We start from the raw sequence: 16,298 nt of genomic DNA, 5'->3' as shown, positions 1-16,298 counted from the left end.
ACATCGTTACCTGGTTCAGCAAAGACACCAGCGTGCCACAGATCAGCAGATTCGCATCTTCAGTTCCTCCAGGAAATGGAGTTCCAGCACTGGGAGGACAATCCTGAAGAAATGCAGGGAATATAAAGTTCAGATTCTTCCTCTCCTCCTGCAAGAGAGTTTCAAATTGCTCTTTGATTTCAGAGAATTTGCCATTTATAGTTAATTGTTGTGTCACTACATCTGGGAGTAGCCACTTAAAAAACAAAATAGTTATCCATTTGGAATAACAGATAACACCATGTACTATGCAGATTTTCTAAAAGCACCATTTGGAAAGTGAGGCAGGGGAAGAAGCAGCAGGAAAAGACACCGGTGTTCATGTATGAGGAGAAAACTGGGAGAGTGCAGAACAGGTTGGAGAAGAAACCAGGGGCTGAGCAATTGGTGAATGATGATTCTTTTCCAAGTCTAAAGATTTTGACTGACTGACAAACCCGGGTAGAACATCTGTTATACTCAGTATCACTGTGTTCTGCATATTCATCTGTTTCACTGACATGAGCTTTCCAAACTTTCAATTATCCTGATGGAAACAATATAAAATCAACTTACTTAATGCTTCACTTTTAAAAGCTCCAATAAAAAATTGCTTCTAGTCCAAATACTGTTTTCTCCTAAATATTCCAAAATGTGCTGGGATAATTCTTACTGCTTGACTGCAAACAAGAACAGCTCTGTACGGGATGTACCTATGCATGAGAAACCACACGGTTGCCCAGGTTCCATGGTTATCATTTTAAAAACCCAGCTACTCAAACAAGTGGTAAAAAAATATAAAAGAAAAAGGGAAGGAGAGAGGAAGGGAGGAGGGGAAGGAAAAAGCACTTCTGCAGTGCATTAAGTACATGTGCATTCACACACAAAACCTGCCTACAGTACGATCCTTCAGGAATTTAATTATGGTTTTGGAGGGTTGTATATGACCAAAGGTTATGAGCCTCTTTTGCAGCAAGACTTTTCTGCCTCTCCTGCGGAGCTCACCCTGAACTGGCGTGGAGGAGGGGGAGGATGATGACTTACTGCTTTGCACTCTAGGTGGGGATTGACAGGCAGGCTTTCAACATCAGCCAAAAAAATAATCAGCAATTACAAATTGCATTGTGTGATGAAGACCATGCTGTGCACACGTGGGGCGTGCTGGCTGCACACCCTCTCCTCGCCAAGAGTTAACGAGATAATTTTTCTCCTCGGAGGCTATGCCACTGCTCAATCCATGAGAAAAGGCAGCACCTCCCATCGAGCAGGCCCCTGAAACAAAACATTACCTAATTGTAAGCTACAGCCAAGACAGGCTCCTCCTCGCTGACAGTAACGGCTCACCGGTGGGATGTGTTATTTGAGTGTGAGCAGCTCCAGATTGGTGTGTGGACTCCCAAGGCTGTTTACATACCTTCGACACGTCTTTGGTGGGTGGCCTTCCTCCGTTTTGTTTTTTATTGGTTCAACCTTCTCCTTTTTTCCTCAAAGTACCGTCATTATTATTATTCTAACTGCTATTCCTTAGCCTGATTAAGGCTCTCTGGCCATAGGAGGTATTTTTAATTTTGGTTCAGTAAAACAAAACAACACAGCGGAGAATCCTCAGGTCTTTGAGTGGATTCAGGCAAAGCTTCATGTTTTGAATCATCCCTGCTAATTGTTTCTAGCCAGATCAGAACGAAGTATTTAAAGTATTCAGGCCTACGCCTAACTCAAAGCTAGGCGTCACGACATTATCTTCAACCTGACGGTGCCTCTGATCATCTGCATAAGTATCTTGCTGAATCAGTAGAACAGTGCAGGAAAACAACCCTCACGCCTGCTAGTATCTGAACTCCTTAAGGCTTCTTATTAAAAACCACTCCCCTGAAAATTAAATCTGAAATAGGGTCAGCAGAGACTTCAAGAGGATTTTGCAGTCAGCCTTAGATTTCATGAGGAAAACAGCGGCAGGAGACAATTTTTTAATCAGTAAGGGCAAATCTCAGCAGTGAATGATACCCCATTTAGACAGGTTCTCCTGCACAGGCAGAACGGGTGGTCTGCAAAACAGGTTGCAAAACTAGAGGGATGGCTCTGCCAGCATTTCCCACTGAACCCATTTACAGACTGTATGCAAATCCTGGCCCTTATGAGGACAAATTTTCCCAGGTTAAGTCTGAATTTTTAAGTGTTTAGCAGCGAGCGTGAAGGCCAGATTTTCAGGAACTTGGGTCCCATTTAGACATTTAACAACGGGCTCAGATTTTTGCCAGTCCTTTGTGTAAGTAAGTGGAGGCTTATGAACACTGGCTGTGTGCTACAAGAAGCAGTTTCTGTTGCGTGAATTAACCTTCACTTCACTTGGTTCACATCTCGTAGCACAGAGAGAAGTCTGGTGTTTTTCTGCACAAAATTGCAGGAGTCCGGTGCTGTAATAATCTATCAAGATGCTATACCTCATGAATTTGCAACAGGACAACACAACATTGAAGCAAGTGAACAGGTGTACAGTGGAGATTACCCTAAGCAGTAATTATGTTGGGGCAAGCATTCAGCCCTTTCCATCGGCTCCCTACATCACTAATGACAGCCAACTAGGCAAAAATTTACAATAAGGTGAACTCCTTCATGCACCTCAAGCAAATACAGGCTTAAGCCTAGCTCAGCATAAGAGCCTGGGAATCATAATTTGGACTGTCTGCTTGACTTGAGTTTTTGATGTGAATTGACACATGGAATGAAACACACCATGCACTTCCTCAGACAGGGTCAGAACTCCCAGCTTCCCACTCAAACTGGTGACCCATCCACTGCTGTGCTTTCATCTAAGTTGCTTGCTATGGATGACCAACCACTCCTGAAAACCATGTAGGACATAATGCTTGGGGACTTCTCCAGCATAATTGCGTTCTCACAACACACGTTTGCTTGTGCTAAAAGACCAAAACCCTGAAAACGTCAAGCCAAAATCTGAGAAAAGTTGCTGGGCACATTCTTCTGTAATTTGTAACTCAGAACTATTAAACGCTTTTATTGCTTCAAGTACAGTAGTAGCTGAAGGTCAGGACAAAGAAATTAGGGTCCCATATGCTAGTGGCAAAGGGCCAGGGAGGGTACATGCTAACAGTGTTATTCATAGGTAAGAGCTCCTTAGCAGTCTATCATCCCCCCTTTATGGTTCTTCAGCGATTTTTCCTAAGCTCAGACTGAAGTTAACAATAGTTTCGAGAAGTTCAAAAACTCTTACCTTACACGGCACATTTAACAATGGATTTAAGCTCCGGTTTCTGCATTCAAGCTCCAGTTCCTGCATTTATTCTGGGTTCAGTCATCAGTTCATTATAAACACTTAAACAAAACAGTTAAAGGGCTGCAGTTTAAAGGACTAATGCCTCTATTTTCTTACGCTGGCCTCATCTCATTTTTAGGGACTTCTCCCTGCCTATGTGCATGTATATATTATTATTGATATAGATATATGCCTTAAGTACTTCAAATTCTCAGCAAGTTTGAGGTCTATCCTACGGCAAACTTAACAAGATTCATCCAGTCCTGGATTCACGTGGAGGGGCATCACAGGGATGGGACAAAATGAGAAGCTTTAATAAAGTGGGAAGTGAAGGATGGCTGAGGCTCCTTTTTGCTTTTGGCATTCAGCAGATGGCCACCAGAAACACAGGATATCTTCAAGTTCAGTATAATAAATTCCTAATACCCATGTTCAGGCTATTTGCTACTGTGACTGATTATTGCACAACTTTCATGTGCAGCACATGTCATAGGGGTGCTTGACTTTTTTCCACTGCCTGTTGAAAAAAAAAAAAAAGGGAAGAAAAAGAAAACTAATGGCAGCCACCTTGTCTTTGCCACAATGGGAGGTGACAGTTCATGCCGCTGTCTCAGGATGCGATAACCCAAGAGCGGCCCCAGTCCATGAGGGACACTGGTGCTCCTGTAACGAGCTGTGAGCAAGAGGCAGCAGTCTGAAGCACAGCCCTGGGTGTCAGTTGTTCTACCTTGTCAGGAAAGAGTAATTAGAGAATAACTCCCTGTTGCCTTCAGCTCTCTCCTGCCACCCCCGCTGATTCTCATCCATCATCAGGAAGACTTTTCTCTGTGATTCATTATGAGAGGGCTGCCTTTCCAAGGGACACACAGAGAGGAATTTTCCACTTCTTTCCCTCCCTGCTTTGCAGGGCAGCAATCTCATTGCATTATGAGCTCAGGATCCTCCTGTCAGTGGCTTCGGGCATCTGCTAATAAGGAACGAGCAGTTTCCAGGAAGAGAAGGCACAATGAGCGCATTAAAAATCTCTTCTGAGAAAGAAAACCCATCACGTGTTTCCGATAGGGAAGGTGAGCAAAAGGTGAGGGCCTGTGAAAAAGCTGAAAATCCTGGAGGGGAGGAGGGTCTGTAAAGTTCAAGTAAAAGCACCATCAGGCAGGATGAAAGAGAGTGAAGAATCCTGGGCAACTACTGGTTTACCTATAGGGCATTAAGAAGAAATGTAGGGCAAATATAAATTAGCACATACAGTGCCAAGAGGCACAAAGCATTTCAAAAGGAGTGAGTATTCAGAACAACCGAACCCAGATATATTGCAACGGCACTGGGTTCTAACTGCCCAGTTTGCTGGTTTCTCCTTTAAAAGTAATTGCAAAATTTCTCTCTGAGTGAAACAGCAAGAGGATCTACCTATTTCAGTACAGCACTCAGATTCATGTGTATGTGCATGCACTACATGTCTATATAAATATTACAAAGGAGGAATTTTTGGTACTCCAGTTCCTTCGAGCTATTCCAGCTAGGTTCAGAGGATCTTCCAAAAAGAGCTGGAAGTTTTTAATAGCCTTGTCAGTTTAAAGCAAGCTGTTTGCTAACTATATTGTTACAATTATACATATATTTTTATATATACGTATAGCATATAGTAATATGCTAAACTAAAATCTCCATGTCTGTTCTTCCAGGTATATATTGTAAATGGGGCATCTTTCCAGACCTGGGGTAGGAGTGTCCCAGTTGCAGAAGAGCTGCCTTGAGGGCATGTAATACTCAAGAGAGCCACCAAGTGAGGACATTATCCTACATCTGATGTCACCTATTTCCTTGAGGCTGGAGAAACAACACTGCTTGAAAAACAGCTTAAGATTTAAAATCAGAGATACCAACTCATTCAAGTTTCAAAGGGTTTGAGAAAACTTGCATTTAGGGTAGGAACTGAACCGAGGCAAATCAAATTAATTGACATAATGGCAAGAAAGCCAGGCTTTCTGTGAAAGCTGAATGTTGTGCGCTCACTCAAAATGTGTTCCTGAAACTTCAGGTTTGTATAATACTTTTAAAGTAATAATTATAATGACACAGGAGAAGATAGACTGTGCTACTCTTGTGCTCACTGGTGCCAGAACGACGCATCAGCCTCCCAAACAAGATAAAGTTCTCTCTATGGATGTGACTGATGAAAAAGTACAGCTCTGACTTGTTTTGAGTCAACTTGCTGTGAGAGTGCCAAGTGAGAAAAGATTAAGGCTAAAAACCTGTCTTTCAACAGCTGTTAGAACATGTCAGGAATACCCAGAGGATGAATGTATTCTGTTTGTGTAAGAACACTGACAGTCTGAAACTACAGAAAACTGAGTAATAGCAGGATATCACATGCTAATTTATCTAAAACAAATTTAGCAAAGCCTAAATATCACATGATCGACTCGGTGACATTTAGTTCCAAAATTCTGGTCTAGATTTATCTCTATTAATACAGATTACTTATTGAGTCCTTTTAATAGAGATCTGAAGTGGAGAAAAGGGGGATGGGATAGGAAGACAGAGATCCATCCAAAAAGCTCGACACTTCCAAGCTTGTGGTATTTTAGCATAGCATATAAACACGTCTGTGAGATCAGACTTCTCTGCTATCCTGCTATCCTTTCACGCAGGACTCAGTGCTTGTATTTCCCTGTTGAGCTGTGAGAAAACTGTCAGCACAAAAAAAAATCTGGTGTTTCACTACTGCTGAAGCAGGCAGAGTTTTTATGCCTTAACAAGCCATAGCAGGACACAAAAGCACTATGTAAACTGATCTCCTACGTGTACCTCCTGTGCACAGAACACAAAGCCACTTGAATTGCTAAAAGAGAAGAAAGAACTGAAAAGAAGAAGTAAAAATGCTTTCTTATGATGCTCTGACATCTGCATTGTGAGGTTAGCATTTTATTGCTGGTATTACAGGGTTGTAAAGCTTGATATTTGGTTAATTTTATGGCAGGTGTCAATCTTGATCAACATTTTAAAAAATTATATAAGTATTGTAGTGATTGAAAATACATTATATTTTATTATGCCCTAATTGCACATGACTGCTTGACATGGCTAACTGAAATTTATACCAAGCTTTGTAACACAAGGGCTTCTTCCTCACTATTACTATATTCTTGATAGATGCCGTGCATTGTTTGTGGGAATGCCATCATTTGTTCATTAATAGTACTTACTAATAAAAGGATTGTCTACAAAATTAGTGATGGAGAATTCATGCTGTCATCTTCGCCTTCCCAAGGAAACAGCTTGTTCCTAGGAAAGAAGCATTTAGTGCAGGGGTGTCAAACTCATTTTCACCGGGGGCCATGTCAGCCTCGCAGTTGCCTTCAAAGGGCCAAGTGTAATTTTATGACTGTATAAATATAACTACTCCATGGCCCCAGTGAAAATGAGTTTGACACCCGTGATATAGTGTCTGTGTTGTCCTCCTACTCACACATTTTAAGTGGTCACAGTACTCACTAAACTTCTTTTTCCTACACTGAGTAAAATTAGAAAGTGTTATTAGCCTCATTTTAGTGAGGGGAACTGAGTGACCTAGATTATGCAAGATAGATCAGAAGTTTGTAACAAGGCAGGTAGTAATAGCCCAATAACTCAAGCTTCTGCCATAACCACCATATCTCTTGAAACCCCACAATTATTCCATGTACCTGTTCTGTACTCACAGGTCACAGCTCAGCTGGCCAGAGCTGACACCATCAGATGCCATGAGTCTCTAAAGTGATGTAATTCCAGATAACCCTAGACAGACAAAGAGGAGACAAATTTAATACTGCTTCAGTTAGGAAATAGTAATTAAAACAGTGATCTACACTTTTTTTCTTTTCCTGGATTGTTCCCATTGAATATGATTACCACATCAATCTCTTAGTTACTCTACTGTAGCTGTTCTTTCACACAGATTACTGCATCTTGAAAACTGATGCCTATGCATTATAGAATATAGCTCCTAAAGCACATAAGGACCTACACCAGGGAATTAAAACATGTGAATGACAAGAGTGAGTGCACTGGGGTCTTTCCATCTTTATGTGCAAGACCACTACCAGAGGTTAATCCAAACATGGATTTACATCATGGTTAAACATGTTTTGGGAAAAAGCTTTACAAGAAATACTTACAAATTGATTCAGTGGTAATAATACTCTACTGAACCTATTTCTTGGTCCAGATTCTTTAAACCCTGCATAATACTCGTTTATTAAATGCTGACATAAGAAGACTGCCACGCTGCGGTATTGAATTATGTTCAACCACATGCTTATGGTAGTACAAGATGAATTTGCCAGCCTCAATTAATGGAATACAGACTCTGTTGTCAGAGAACACAAACTATCGTCCAACAGGTGTTTTGGTGTTACTATTAACAAACTTCAAGCCTCATTGTTACTTGACAGACAAACTAAACACTATTTCTGAAACACAATGCAGTTTCTGGCATCACTGCTCTACTGAGGCTGAAAATCAAAAATAATGACAATACTGGTATTATAGCCTGAGATTCTAAGGAAAATGAAAATCTGTAGTTTTGCTAGTCAAATATACAAATCTCATGTTGGTTCATCCAGCGTGGATCAAGTTTCACTACTTGCCCTGGAAAGAAACACTCTTTTGGGAGGAATAATAATTGTTTCAGTCAATCTTTGCAAGTTGGGCCCAGCAGATGGAATTAAAAATAGCAAGATGATACTGATAGCAGTAGTTAAGTTCCTATGATAACAGTGGGAGAGGCCACTCTGACTCATCAGCAAAGAGATAACTGGAAATAGGTGATTAAAAGGTCACACTCATTCCCACACAATTCCCAGATTTTCTGCTAACTCAATCTGGACACTATGAAAGCTAAATAAAGATATAGCTAGCTCTTATAGTAACTAAAAAAAGTTCGATAAGAAGGGATATTCTAGACATCATTCATGACCTGCAAACAGGAACAGCCAGTATGTTTCAGGTCATAGAACCAACAGGTTCTCACAGTACCTTTCTGAACAATAACAGGAATGATGCAGCTGCTGAAGAGCTCATGTGATTTGGGATTTTTTGATTTGTTGAGTTGTGTGTGGTGCAGCTCTGAAGACCACCTTAAAGCTTTTCCAATAAGCATCTTCCTTGGCTGGCTAGAATAGCAAGGAAGTTTGGATAGTGATATGCAAAAGGTCACAGAAATAACATTGCACTGCTGTATTATGCTTACACAGGTTAGGTCTACACAGAGGCATAGAAGGCAATGAACTTAAGTGTAGTGGTCTCGTCAGCCTAATAACAGATTAAATCCTGGAAAAAGAAACAAGGAAAGGGTGGTATTGGACTTCAACACCTTACCCACTCTCACAAATGACTTAGCCCTTCACAATTCTAGAGATTATTCAGGAGATTGGAAAAATTAATCACCTAATCAAATGAATACATACCCGTCTCTGCTGAGCTGCTATGGTTATTGTTTCTACTTTAGAAATATCAGAAAGACTGCCTACCAAATACCTGAGACTACTGGTGGGGAGTACCTAGATCTAAAGGGAAAACGCATTCTAAATAAAATAAACAAAGAAAAAGCCCCAAACAACAACAACCACCACCACCAACAAAAAAACCCCACAAACAAAACCAGAAGTACCTGAAGTGAATCGTATTGATGAAAGCTAAAGTGAAGTAAACACTGCATCTTCTTTTTGCTCCATAAGGTGAGTTGTTCCCATCCTGAACTGGGAAGGTATCATGGTCACATAGGATCTAGACTTAGAGAAACCAGGATGACAAGGGAGACAAGATGGGTCCAGGAAGGGAGGTCTCTAGGACAACAGCAAATAGTCTGAGTTTTTGCTGAAAAGAGTGGACCAAATAGGACAAATATCTGCCTGTAAAAAAACCAATAAAACAACAACTACACCACCACAATCAAAGCCAACAACAAAATCCCAAGAAACTTAGATGCAAAGTGCAATAAGAATCTCAAAAGACTGTGTCTGAAGGACTCTCTAGTTTAACAGGAAATGTTTCACAGTCAGTCACCTTGGCACTGTTAGGTTAATGGTTGGACTCGATGATCTTAAAGGTCTTCTCCAACCTAAACGATTCTACAGTCTGCCATGATTGATAGGTGTGAGATTGCCAAAAGAGGGTTTAACACTTTTGTTCTGTTCTTATTAGATGCCCACTTGGGTACCACATGGGGAACCTGTCGTGGTGGGAAACAGCAGGCACAGGTGGCTTGGGCAGATTCGGGATGTTTTTAAAATATAATAGTAGGAAAAAAGCCAGAATGGGAGCGGCTGCATTTTCCAGGCCAAACAGTTTAGGTGGGACATGTTTCTGCTGGCAGTAGAAGATATTCAGCATGAAAGATGAAGAACTTCTTTCCCCTGCTAGATCTCTATGGACAAACCATGGTGTAAGAAATGTACATGTTGGGAAAACCTGGCCTCCAGAAATCTTTCAGGAGCTCTAAGAAACCTGATGACTGCTTGCTCCACTAAAGCAGTGCCAGAATTGGTGGGGTAACAGAGCAAATACATTTTGATACTCTTAAACCAGGCAAACACTGAAAAAATGAATGAGAAATTACCACAAAATGTAATGATTTTCCTTGTCTTCGGAAAACGAGATTAGAAGCCAATTTTGTGACCGAATGCTTGTCCTACATAAGTGAATTAAAATAAACACGCACAGAATGCCTATCTATAGGCACAGTTTCAAATATGTTGACTAAAGTAATAAGTGCAAGTACATCAGCAACAGGCAGGCACATCCAGCTGTTTGCTACAGAACCTTCCAGGTACTTTTATTTACATGGGGAAAAAATCAATACTCTTTAGCAGTTACTGATATTTCCTGCTTTTAGACATCCTCTTTCATGACTTCTCCTGGAAAATATGTGTAAATGCTACTTTATAATGTATAGTTTTAATTAATGGCAGTTTTAAGTCTGTCAAAAATATATTCATATATAAATAGAATACATAGCCTATGAATCTTACTCAGCTAAACCAAAATCAGACTGAACCTGTTAAATATTATTTTTCATGCAAAAGATGACTTCTGTAAGAATTAAAATATCTATAGGAGATATAGAATGCTTCCTACTACAGGAATTAGTGGCTGGGTACACATTATATCCCATTTTCTCAAAGACATTCTATTCTTTGTGCTTACAGCCATTCTCTGAGCACCTGTATAAAGGAGAAATAAACAGCAATCTGGCATTAAACATATAACATCACCTGAACTGTTATATTTGGTATAGTCCAATATCCATTTTTGAAGGGTAAATGCATGAAAAGGGAGTGCAAGAAACAGGCTGAAGTCTTTCTCCGGTGTATTCTCCCAGCCTCTTTTAACAACAGATCAGAAAAGCCCTGATTTGAATATTGTTTCTCAACCACTGTGGTTAATAGTCAGTCAGATAGAGCTCTTCCACAAAGCTGTCTAATCCTTCTTTATGACTATTTTTATGAACTGTTAGCCTCTTCTAGTGACAAATTATACATTTTAAGGATGTACTTTCTGCAAAAGGCGGGATCTCCTATTTTGGCTGCCTCTATTTCCAAACTGAAGAGTTTCAGTCAATATAATTAGCATAATCTCATTTTGACTCTAGTTTACATCCCTTCTAATCCTGTGCGTATTTTTCTTTGTACTACAAAGCATCTGTGCTGTGTTCAAAATGTACCATACAGGTTAATTCTCTGATGGCATAACTTGTTTTGTTCAGTTCTTTACAATCACCAATACCTTGTGTGGCTTTCTGGCTGCTGTTAGGCATTTGCAATGATGTTTTATCTATCAATGATTTCACTGCTGATTATCATTAAGCCCCATCTGTACCTTTTCATAGTGAATCTCTCTGACACCGAGTGTCACGAGGTCTTTCTCATTCTCTGTGCAGTCAGGCAAAACTTTGATCACAGTGGATGATTTTGTAGTATCAGGAATCTTGTTATTAACCTCAATGCTCTTCTCCATTTCCAGGTTATTTTTAAAGCCAGCTGAGCACCATGGGCCTCACCAGAGATTGTTATAGGGACCATCTGCTAACAGAGGAACCTGATAATCTGTCCCTATATTTCATTTCCAATCCCTTACTTGGTCACTCTGCCAAGCATCTTGGATTTTTAAAGTCAAAAACTTCTTGAAAGTTTCAGTATATTATGCTGACCTTAGACCAAATGAAGCTTATAAATATATATGTATATAAATATATATATAAAACTATGTTGTAATTCCACAGGATTTTTTAGACAAATCACAGCTGAGATAAAAGGAGGTAAAAAGTGCTTTTCTTCCCCCATTTTCTTTTCACCTGTCATACTTTTTCCAACAGTGTTCTCAAAACCACAGCTGTGGCAACACTAACCCTCCTGGAGTTGGCACATAGTGCTAGAGGCAAGCTTCTCAAGATTCAGGACAAAATCATCTGGCCATTGCACACATGAGAACGAAGCCTTCCTCTGTAAATGCCTTCCACAAGGTCTCATCTTCCACGGTTTAGTTCAAAACGACCTCCCAAAACAATAAAACTCAAAACCCAGCACTGCTAAAAACCCACAAAACACCCTGAAGGAACAAACAAATTAAAAAATCAAACAAAAAAACCCCCAAATCAACATAAAAAAGTGATCACTTTGCTTGCAATTTATAGAAACTTCACAGCCTTCTCACTGACCTCCCTGTGTCCTCTCCCAACTGTCTAAGTTTTGGAAATCTCCTGTGACAGAAGAAATATGAAATAAAGTTAGCTGGTGCAGCTTGCTTTTTGCCAAACTAAAAACTGTTCACATCACAAAATCCTCAACTAAGGCACATGATAACCATATTGAGAGCAAATCCTTGGTGTCATTTTGCTCATGTTATAAAATACATTTTAATCCCCACACTTCAGTGATTATTAAGCCTCATGTCACACCAGTGTTCTCTAAACTTTAAAAATGTAGAAAGAGAAATAGAAAAGTTTCTTGTCTTGTAAAATAAATTCTTCCAAACTCTCATTTAATTTCAGAGCTATCCTGTCAATCTTACATTATTACAACTGGTTTTCCTGGATTCAAGGTACTACTTCGAGTAGCATTCTTGAAGACAGATTATGTTCTTTTCCTAGCCTTACACCGCCCCTTCTTTTTAGAATAACAGACCTGAGCTGCTAGCAAAGCTAACCTTGGATTTTGAGGGGCAGAAATTAGGGTAGGGGCTTCTTCACATCTCCTGAGAAGTGGTACTTGTTCGATTCAAATTTAATTTTAGCTTCTCAGCAACAGAGATGCTAATTCCTGTTTCTGTTCAGACTTTGAACACTTTTGGCTTCTTTTACAAAGTAATTTCCACATCTCTAGTGCACAATCCCCTTATGCTCTTTGTGGAAGCCCATTTTTACTCATCTACAGCATTTACATCCAGTTCAGTTTAGAAACAGGTTTGGTGTCTCCATCTGTCAGTTTTAAAGTTCATGTTTAAGAAATATGACTGAAAACAAATTGACAGCACAAGCTGAAAGAGAACCAAAGAGAACTTTGCACCTCCAATTCATACAGGAGCAATTACTTGATAATGTTTTATATGAAAATTAAAAACTGCATTGTTTCTTTTTAAGGCATGAGCTTCTAAAATGGAAAAGCACTGTTAGTTGTGGAATAACTGATCTATAGTATTGTCAAGTATTGACTTGGTATTGTCAAAAGCCTACCTTCCTGGTAAATGTAATTGTTTCAAAAGTTGTTGTATTTGCTGTGTTTACAGAAATAATGTTGAATTCTCCACAGAGGAATAGGCTTTCTCCACTTCTGCAGGATATGATACAGTTTGGATTGACTCAGCAGCAGCTCTTACAGTGACTTCCAATCTGGGAGACATCTTTATTTCCAATCCAGGTGAAAAAATGCTTTCTCAAAAAGCAAACAAGTCACAAGACACAGCAATTACTCTTTAAAATATTACAGAACATGCTTTTTCACAGGCTACACACAGGGTACAGCTTCAGCTTGCTACTTTCAATATTCACAGTAAAATACTTTTGAAAAATAATCTATTTAAGTGCAGCTTAGAGCCCTCAAGTGCCAGTATATTTTGTTCTGCAGAAATACTTATAAGATACCAAATGCCAGCTGATTTATTCTTTTTGTGTTCAGACCTGTTCAACCAGTTGTGCACTACATCAGTGCTGAAGAGGCTCCTTGGAAAGTATGAAGCTTCACAGTTTTCATGTTTTCCAACTGAAGCTCTACAATAAAGAATAAACACAAAGCTCCCGTTCTCTAGACCTGCACGATAAGACACCAATCATCAGGACAGCTTGTATCACGAAGAGGCTGTAATGCCCTTTGGGTTCAGGATATCCACATTGTATGGTAAGACTTCCCCATCCAGATGGATTGCCCCAAATGTTTACAGTCAAATTTGTGGAGAAGGAACAGTGAGGAGACCAGTCGGTTTGATCTTGTTGATTCCTCCATCCAGGATGCAGACCCTTGGGTACTTGTTTTTCACTAGATGAGCTGCAAACTGAAACAGATATACCATTAGTGCACTTAAATAGAAATAACATTGTGTTAAGTAATGAAAGCCAAACAAAAAATTATTGGACCCTAGAAGTTCTTTCTTTGCACCAACTGGTCTATCACAGGAACCCATGTCTGTGTTGAAATAGCTGGGATGAATTTGGTGGTCATTTTGATGGTATAGTCACTTGCTTACCTGTCAAAGTCGTCCAACAAGACTTGATCTCACAGATGTCAGATATTAATTTGGGGTCTGGCAGCTCCCCTGAACCCCCCCACTCCATATACCCAAGTCCTTCAGAGCTTCTCTCCCCAATTAATTCATTCCATAAACCAAACACACGAGTTGTCAGTTTCTGGGTAGCAACTCGTCATGAAAAGTTGCTACATGGATGAAGAAACAATATTTTGTGTATCAAAATAATGATAATGATTAAAAAAAATTAAAATAACCAAATACATAGCAAAATATCAAAACTCCAACCCAAAGGAATATTTTGTGTAGAACATGTCAAATTTCCCTTCTAAATACTGGTTGCAGTACATTAAAAAGCAAGCCACCAAAATGGATTAATCCAAGAGAAACTACAGTAGTTTTCCCTTATTTCCAATAGCTGTAAGAGACTGTCCTGCCATCCCAGTCTTCAGATCGTTGCTTTACACTTGATTGACAGATTAGTACCATTTATAAAATCGAGTGCTTCAAAATGGGCCATGTAAAATGTTCAGAATTACCTTTTTGACCATTGAAAATGATTTGTGATACAACTCCAGAACCCACTGCAACCATGATGTCCAAATAAGTAACTCTGCACAAACAACTTAATTACCAACTCAAGAACAGCAGTAGGCACCCCATCCAAACTTAGTACATGGGATTTCTTTTTACATTTATATTCCTTCTAATTACCTTTGACAGTATAACAGATATTAAGGCAGAACAAGATGTACGACATGATTACCTTGAAATAATTACTCTGTAATCACTGAGAACTTGTTGAGGCAGAATAAGAGGTCAGTGGATCAGCAAGGACATTTTGGCTGTCATGTTTGTTTTAAGTACTTGCCTAACGAAGACCAAAAGTAAGTTTAAGCATCTCTTATTTGCTGAGTACAATGTTCCATGTGCCAGCAGAGAGGTTCCACTCTCGGTTTACTGATAATTTCAGACTTCTGATAATAAACTGTAAACTCTGCTCCAAGTTTTTGGATGCCCTAGGCATAATATAACTAACCATTCCACACAATCTGAAATGAAAATATACAAACAATACTTTGTATTTAGGGTTTGAGCCTGTGTCCCACCATATTTTAGAACTGCTTTAGTAACCAAGATATGGTTGGAAATGTTCTTTACTACATATGACAAGAGGTTCTTTTATAACCTTATGGGGAGGAATCCTTTGCTTTCTCTGGGGCCTCTGCAGAGCACGCAGTGCAGAATCTGGGGCTGTTAGCAAACGACAGGCAGAAAGCACAAGATGATATACCACAAGATGAACTGCCTTTTTAATTTTTTTAAAGCTGTCACAGAACTGTCTGCAGTTGTCTACATAGTTTCACTTAGAAAGCCTGCAAATACAGCTCAAAAAACTGCATCTGGACATCCAGCCAGGGAAAACCCAGTGAGCAGGGAAGATACTCTGATACTTTTGGTACCTCACTGCTGTGGCAATTAGTCAGGGGCCCAGAGGCATATACATTGCTATAAGCTGAGAGCTGCCATCCAACTCCAAATATCAGCCTCCAACAGCTTTGCATATACACCTGTCTCCACACTGCAAAGAAGAAAAGAGTCAAGGTTTAACTCCTAGGGTAATAGGATTTGATCCGATTAAAGACATTCCTAGTTTTACCTTCTGCCTTCCCACATTGTGTTACTGGAAGTAGAAACAGTAATTTTTTGGTAAAGAGTAGATTTAGAACTGCTCATCTTACTAGCGCTGCAGTCTTCCTAATTAAAGCTTGGACTTTTTATAGTTCTGCTCCTCAGCACAGGTTCGTGCTTTCCTCTCCCAGACACAGGAGTCATCTGGCACAGACAAGAACTTGTTCACCATTGTTTCTGAAATATTCCAACACCACCCGGTATCTTTCCCTGCCAGTATTTTCAAAACACATGAAAGTGTTGTTTCTGGCTTGTGCACTGATGGAAGGGCACGACAGGAAGGACTATTTGAAATAGCTACATAGATTTCCTCTCCAGCATGACCTTCATTTATGTTCAAATATCAGTAACTTATATGCAAGAAATTAAGAAAGACTAAAAAAATTGTTACCTAAAAACTTGAAAAAAAATCAGTGATCCAAAAAGAGCAAAATTTCATGCATCAAAAAAAGCCAAAGGTGCCCTTCTGAATTGATGCCGCAGACTTTCTACAGCAGAAACTGCCACCTTGGACTTCACACATGGGCTCTATTTCCTTTATAAATGCTATCATAACGTGTCAACTTGAAATTTAATAACAGGCACCTGAATATGTAAT

General features: G+C 39.6%; 1 protein-coding gene across 4 annotated transcripts in view; it reads right to left on the bottom strand.

The window, feature by feature from the left end:
• Window positions 1-13,140: 13,140 nt before the first annotated feature.
• Window positions 13,141-16,298, bottom strand: part of TBCK (TBC1 domain containing kinase) — a 95,889-nt gene continuing 92,731 nt past the window's right edge. For all 4 annotated transcript variants that reach the window (XM_065837823.2, XM_071808211.1, XM_071808210.1 and 1 more), the window contains one exon: window positions 13,141-13,816. In XM_065837823.2, the coding sequence (XP_065693895.1) occupies window positions 13,706-13,816 (111 nt within the window). In that variant the 3' untranslated portion in view covers window positions 13,141-13,705. The remainder of the gene's footprint in view (window positions 13,817-16,298) is intronic.

The sequence above is a fragment of the Patagioenas fasciata genome, chromosome 4 (assembly GCF_037038585.1).
Source record: "Patagioenas fasciata isolate bPatFas1 chromosome 4, bPatFas1.hap1, whole genome shotgun sequence".
Lineage (NCBI taxonomy): Eukaryota > Metazoa > Chordata > Aves > Columbiformes > Columbidae > Patagioenas > Patagioenas fasciata.
Note: the sequence above shows the minus strand (reverse complement) of the source record. Positions and strands in the feature narration are given on the sequence as shown.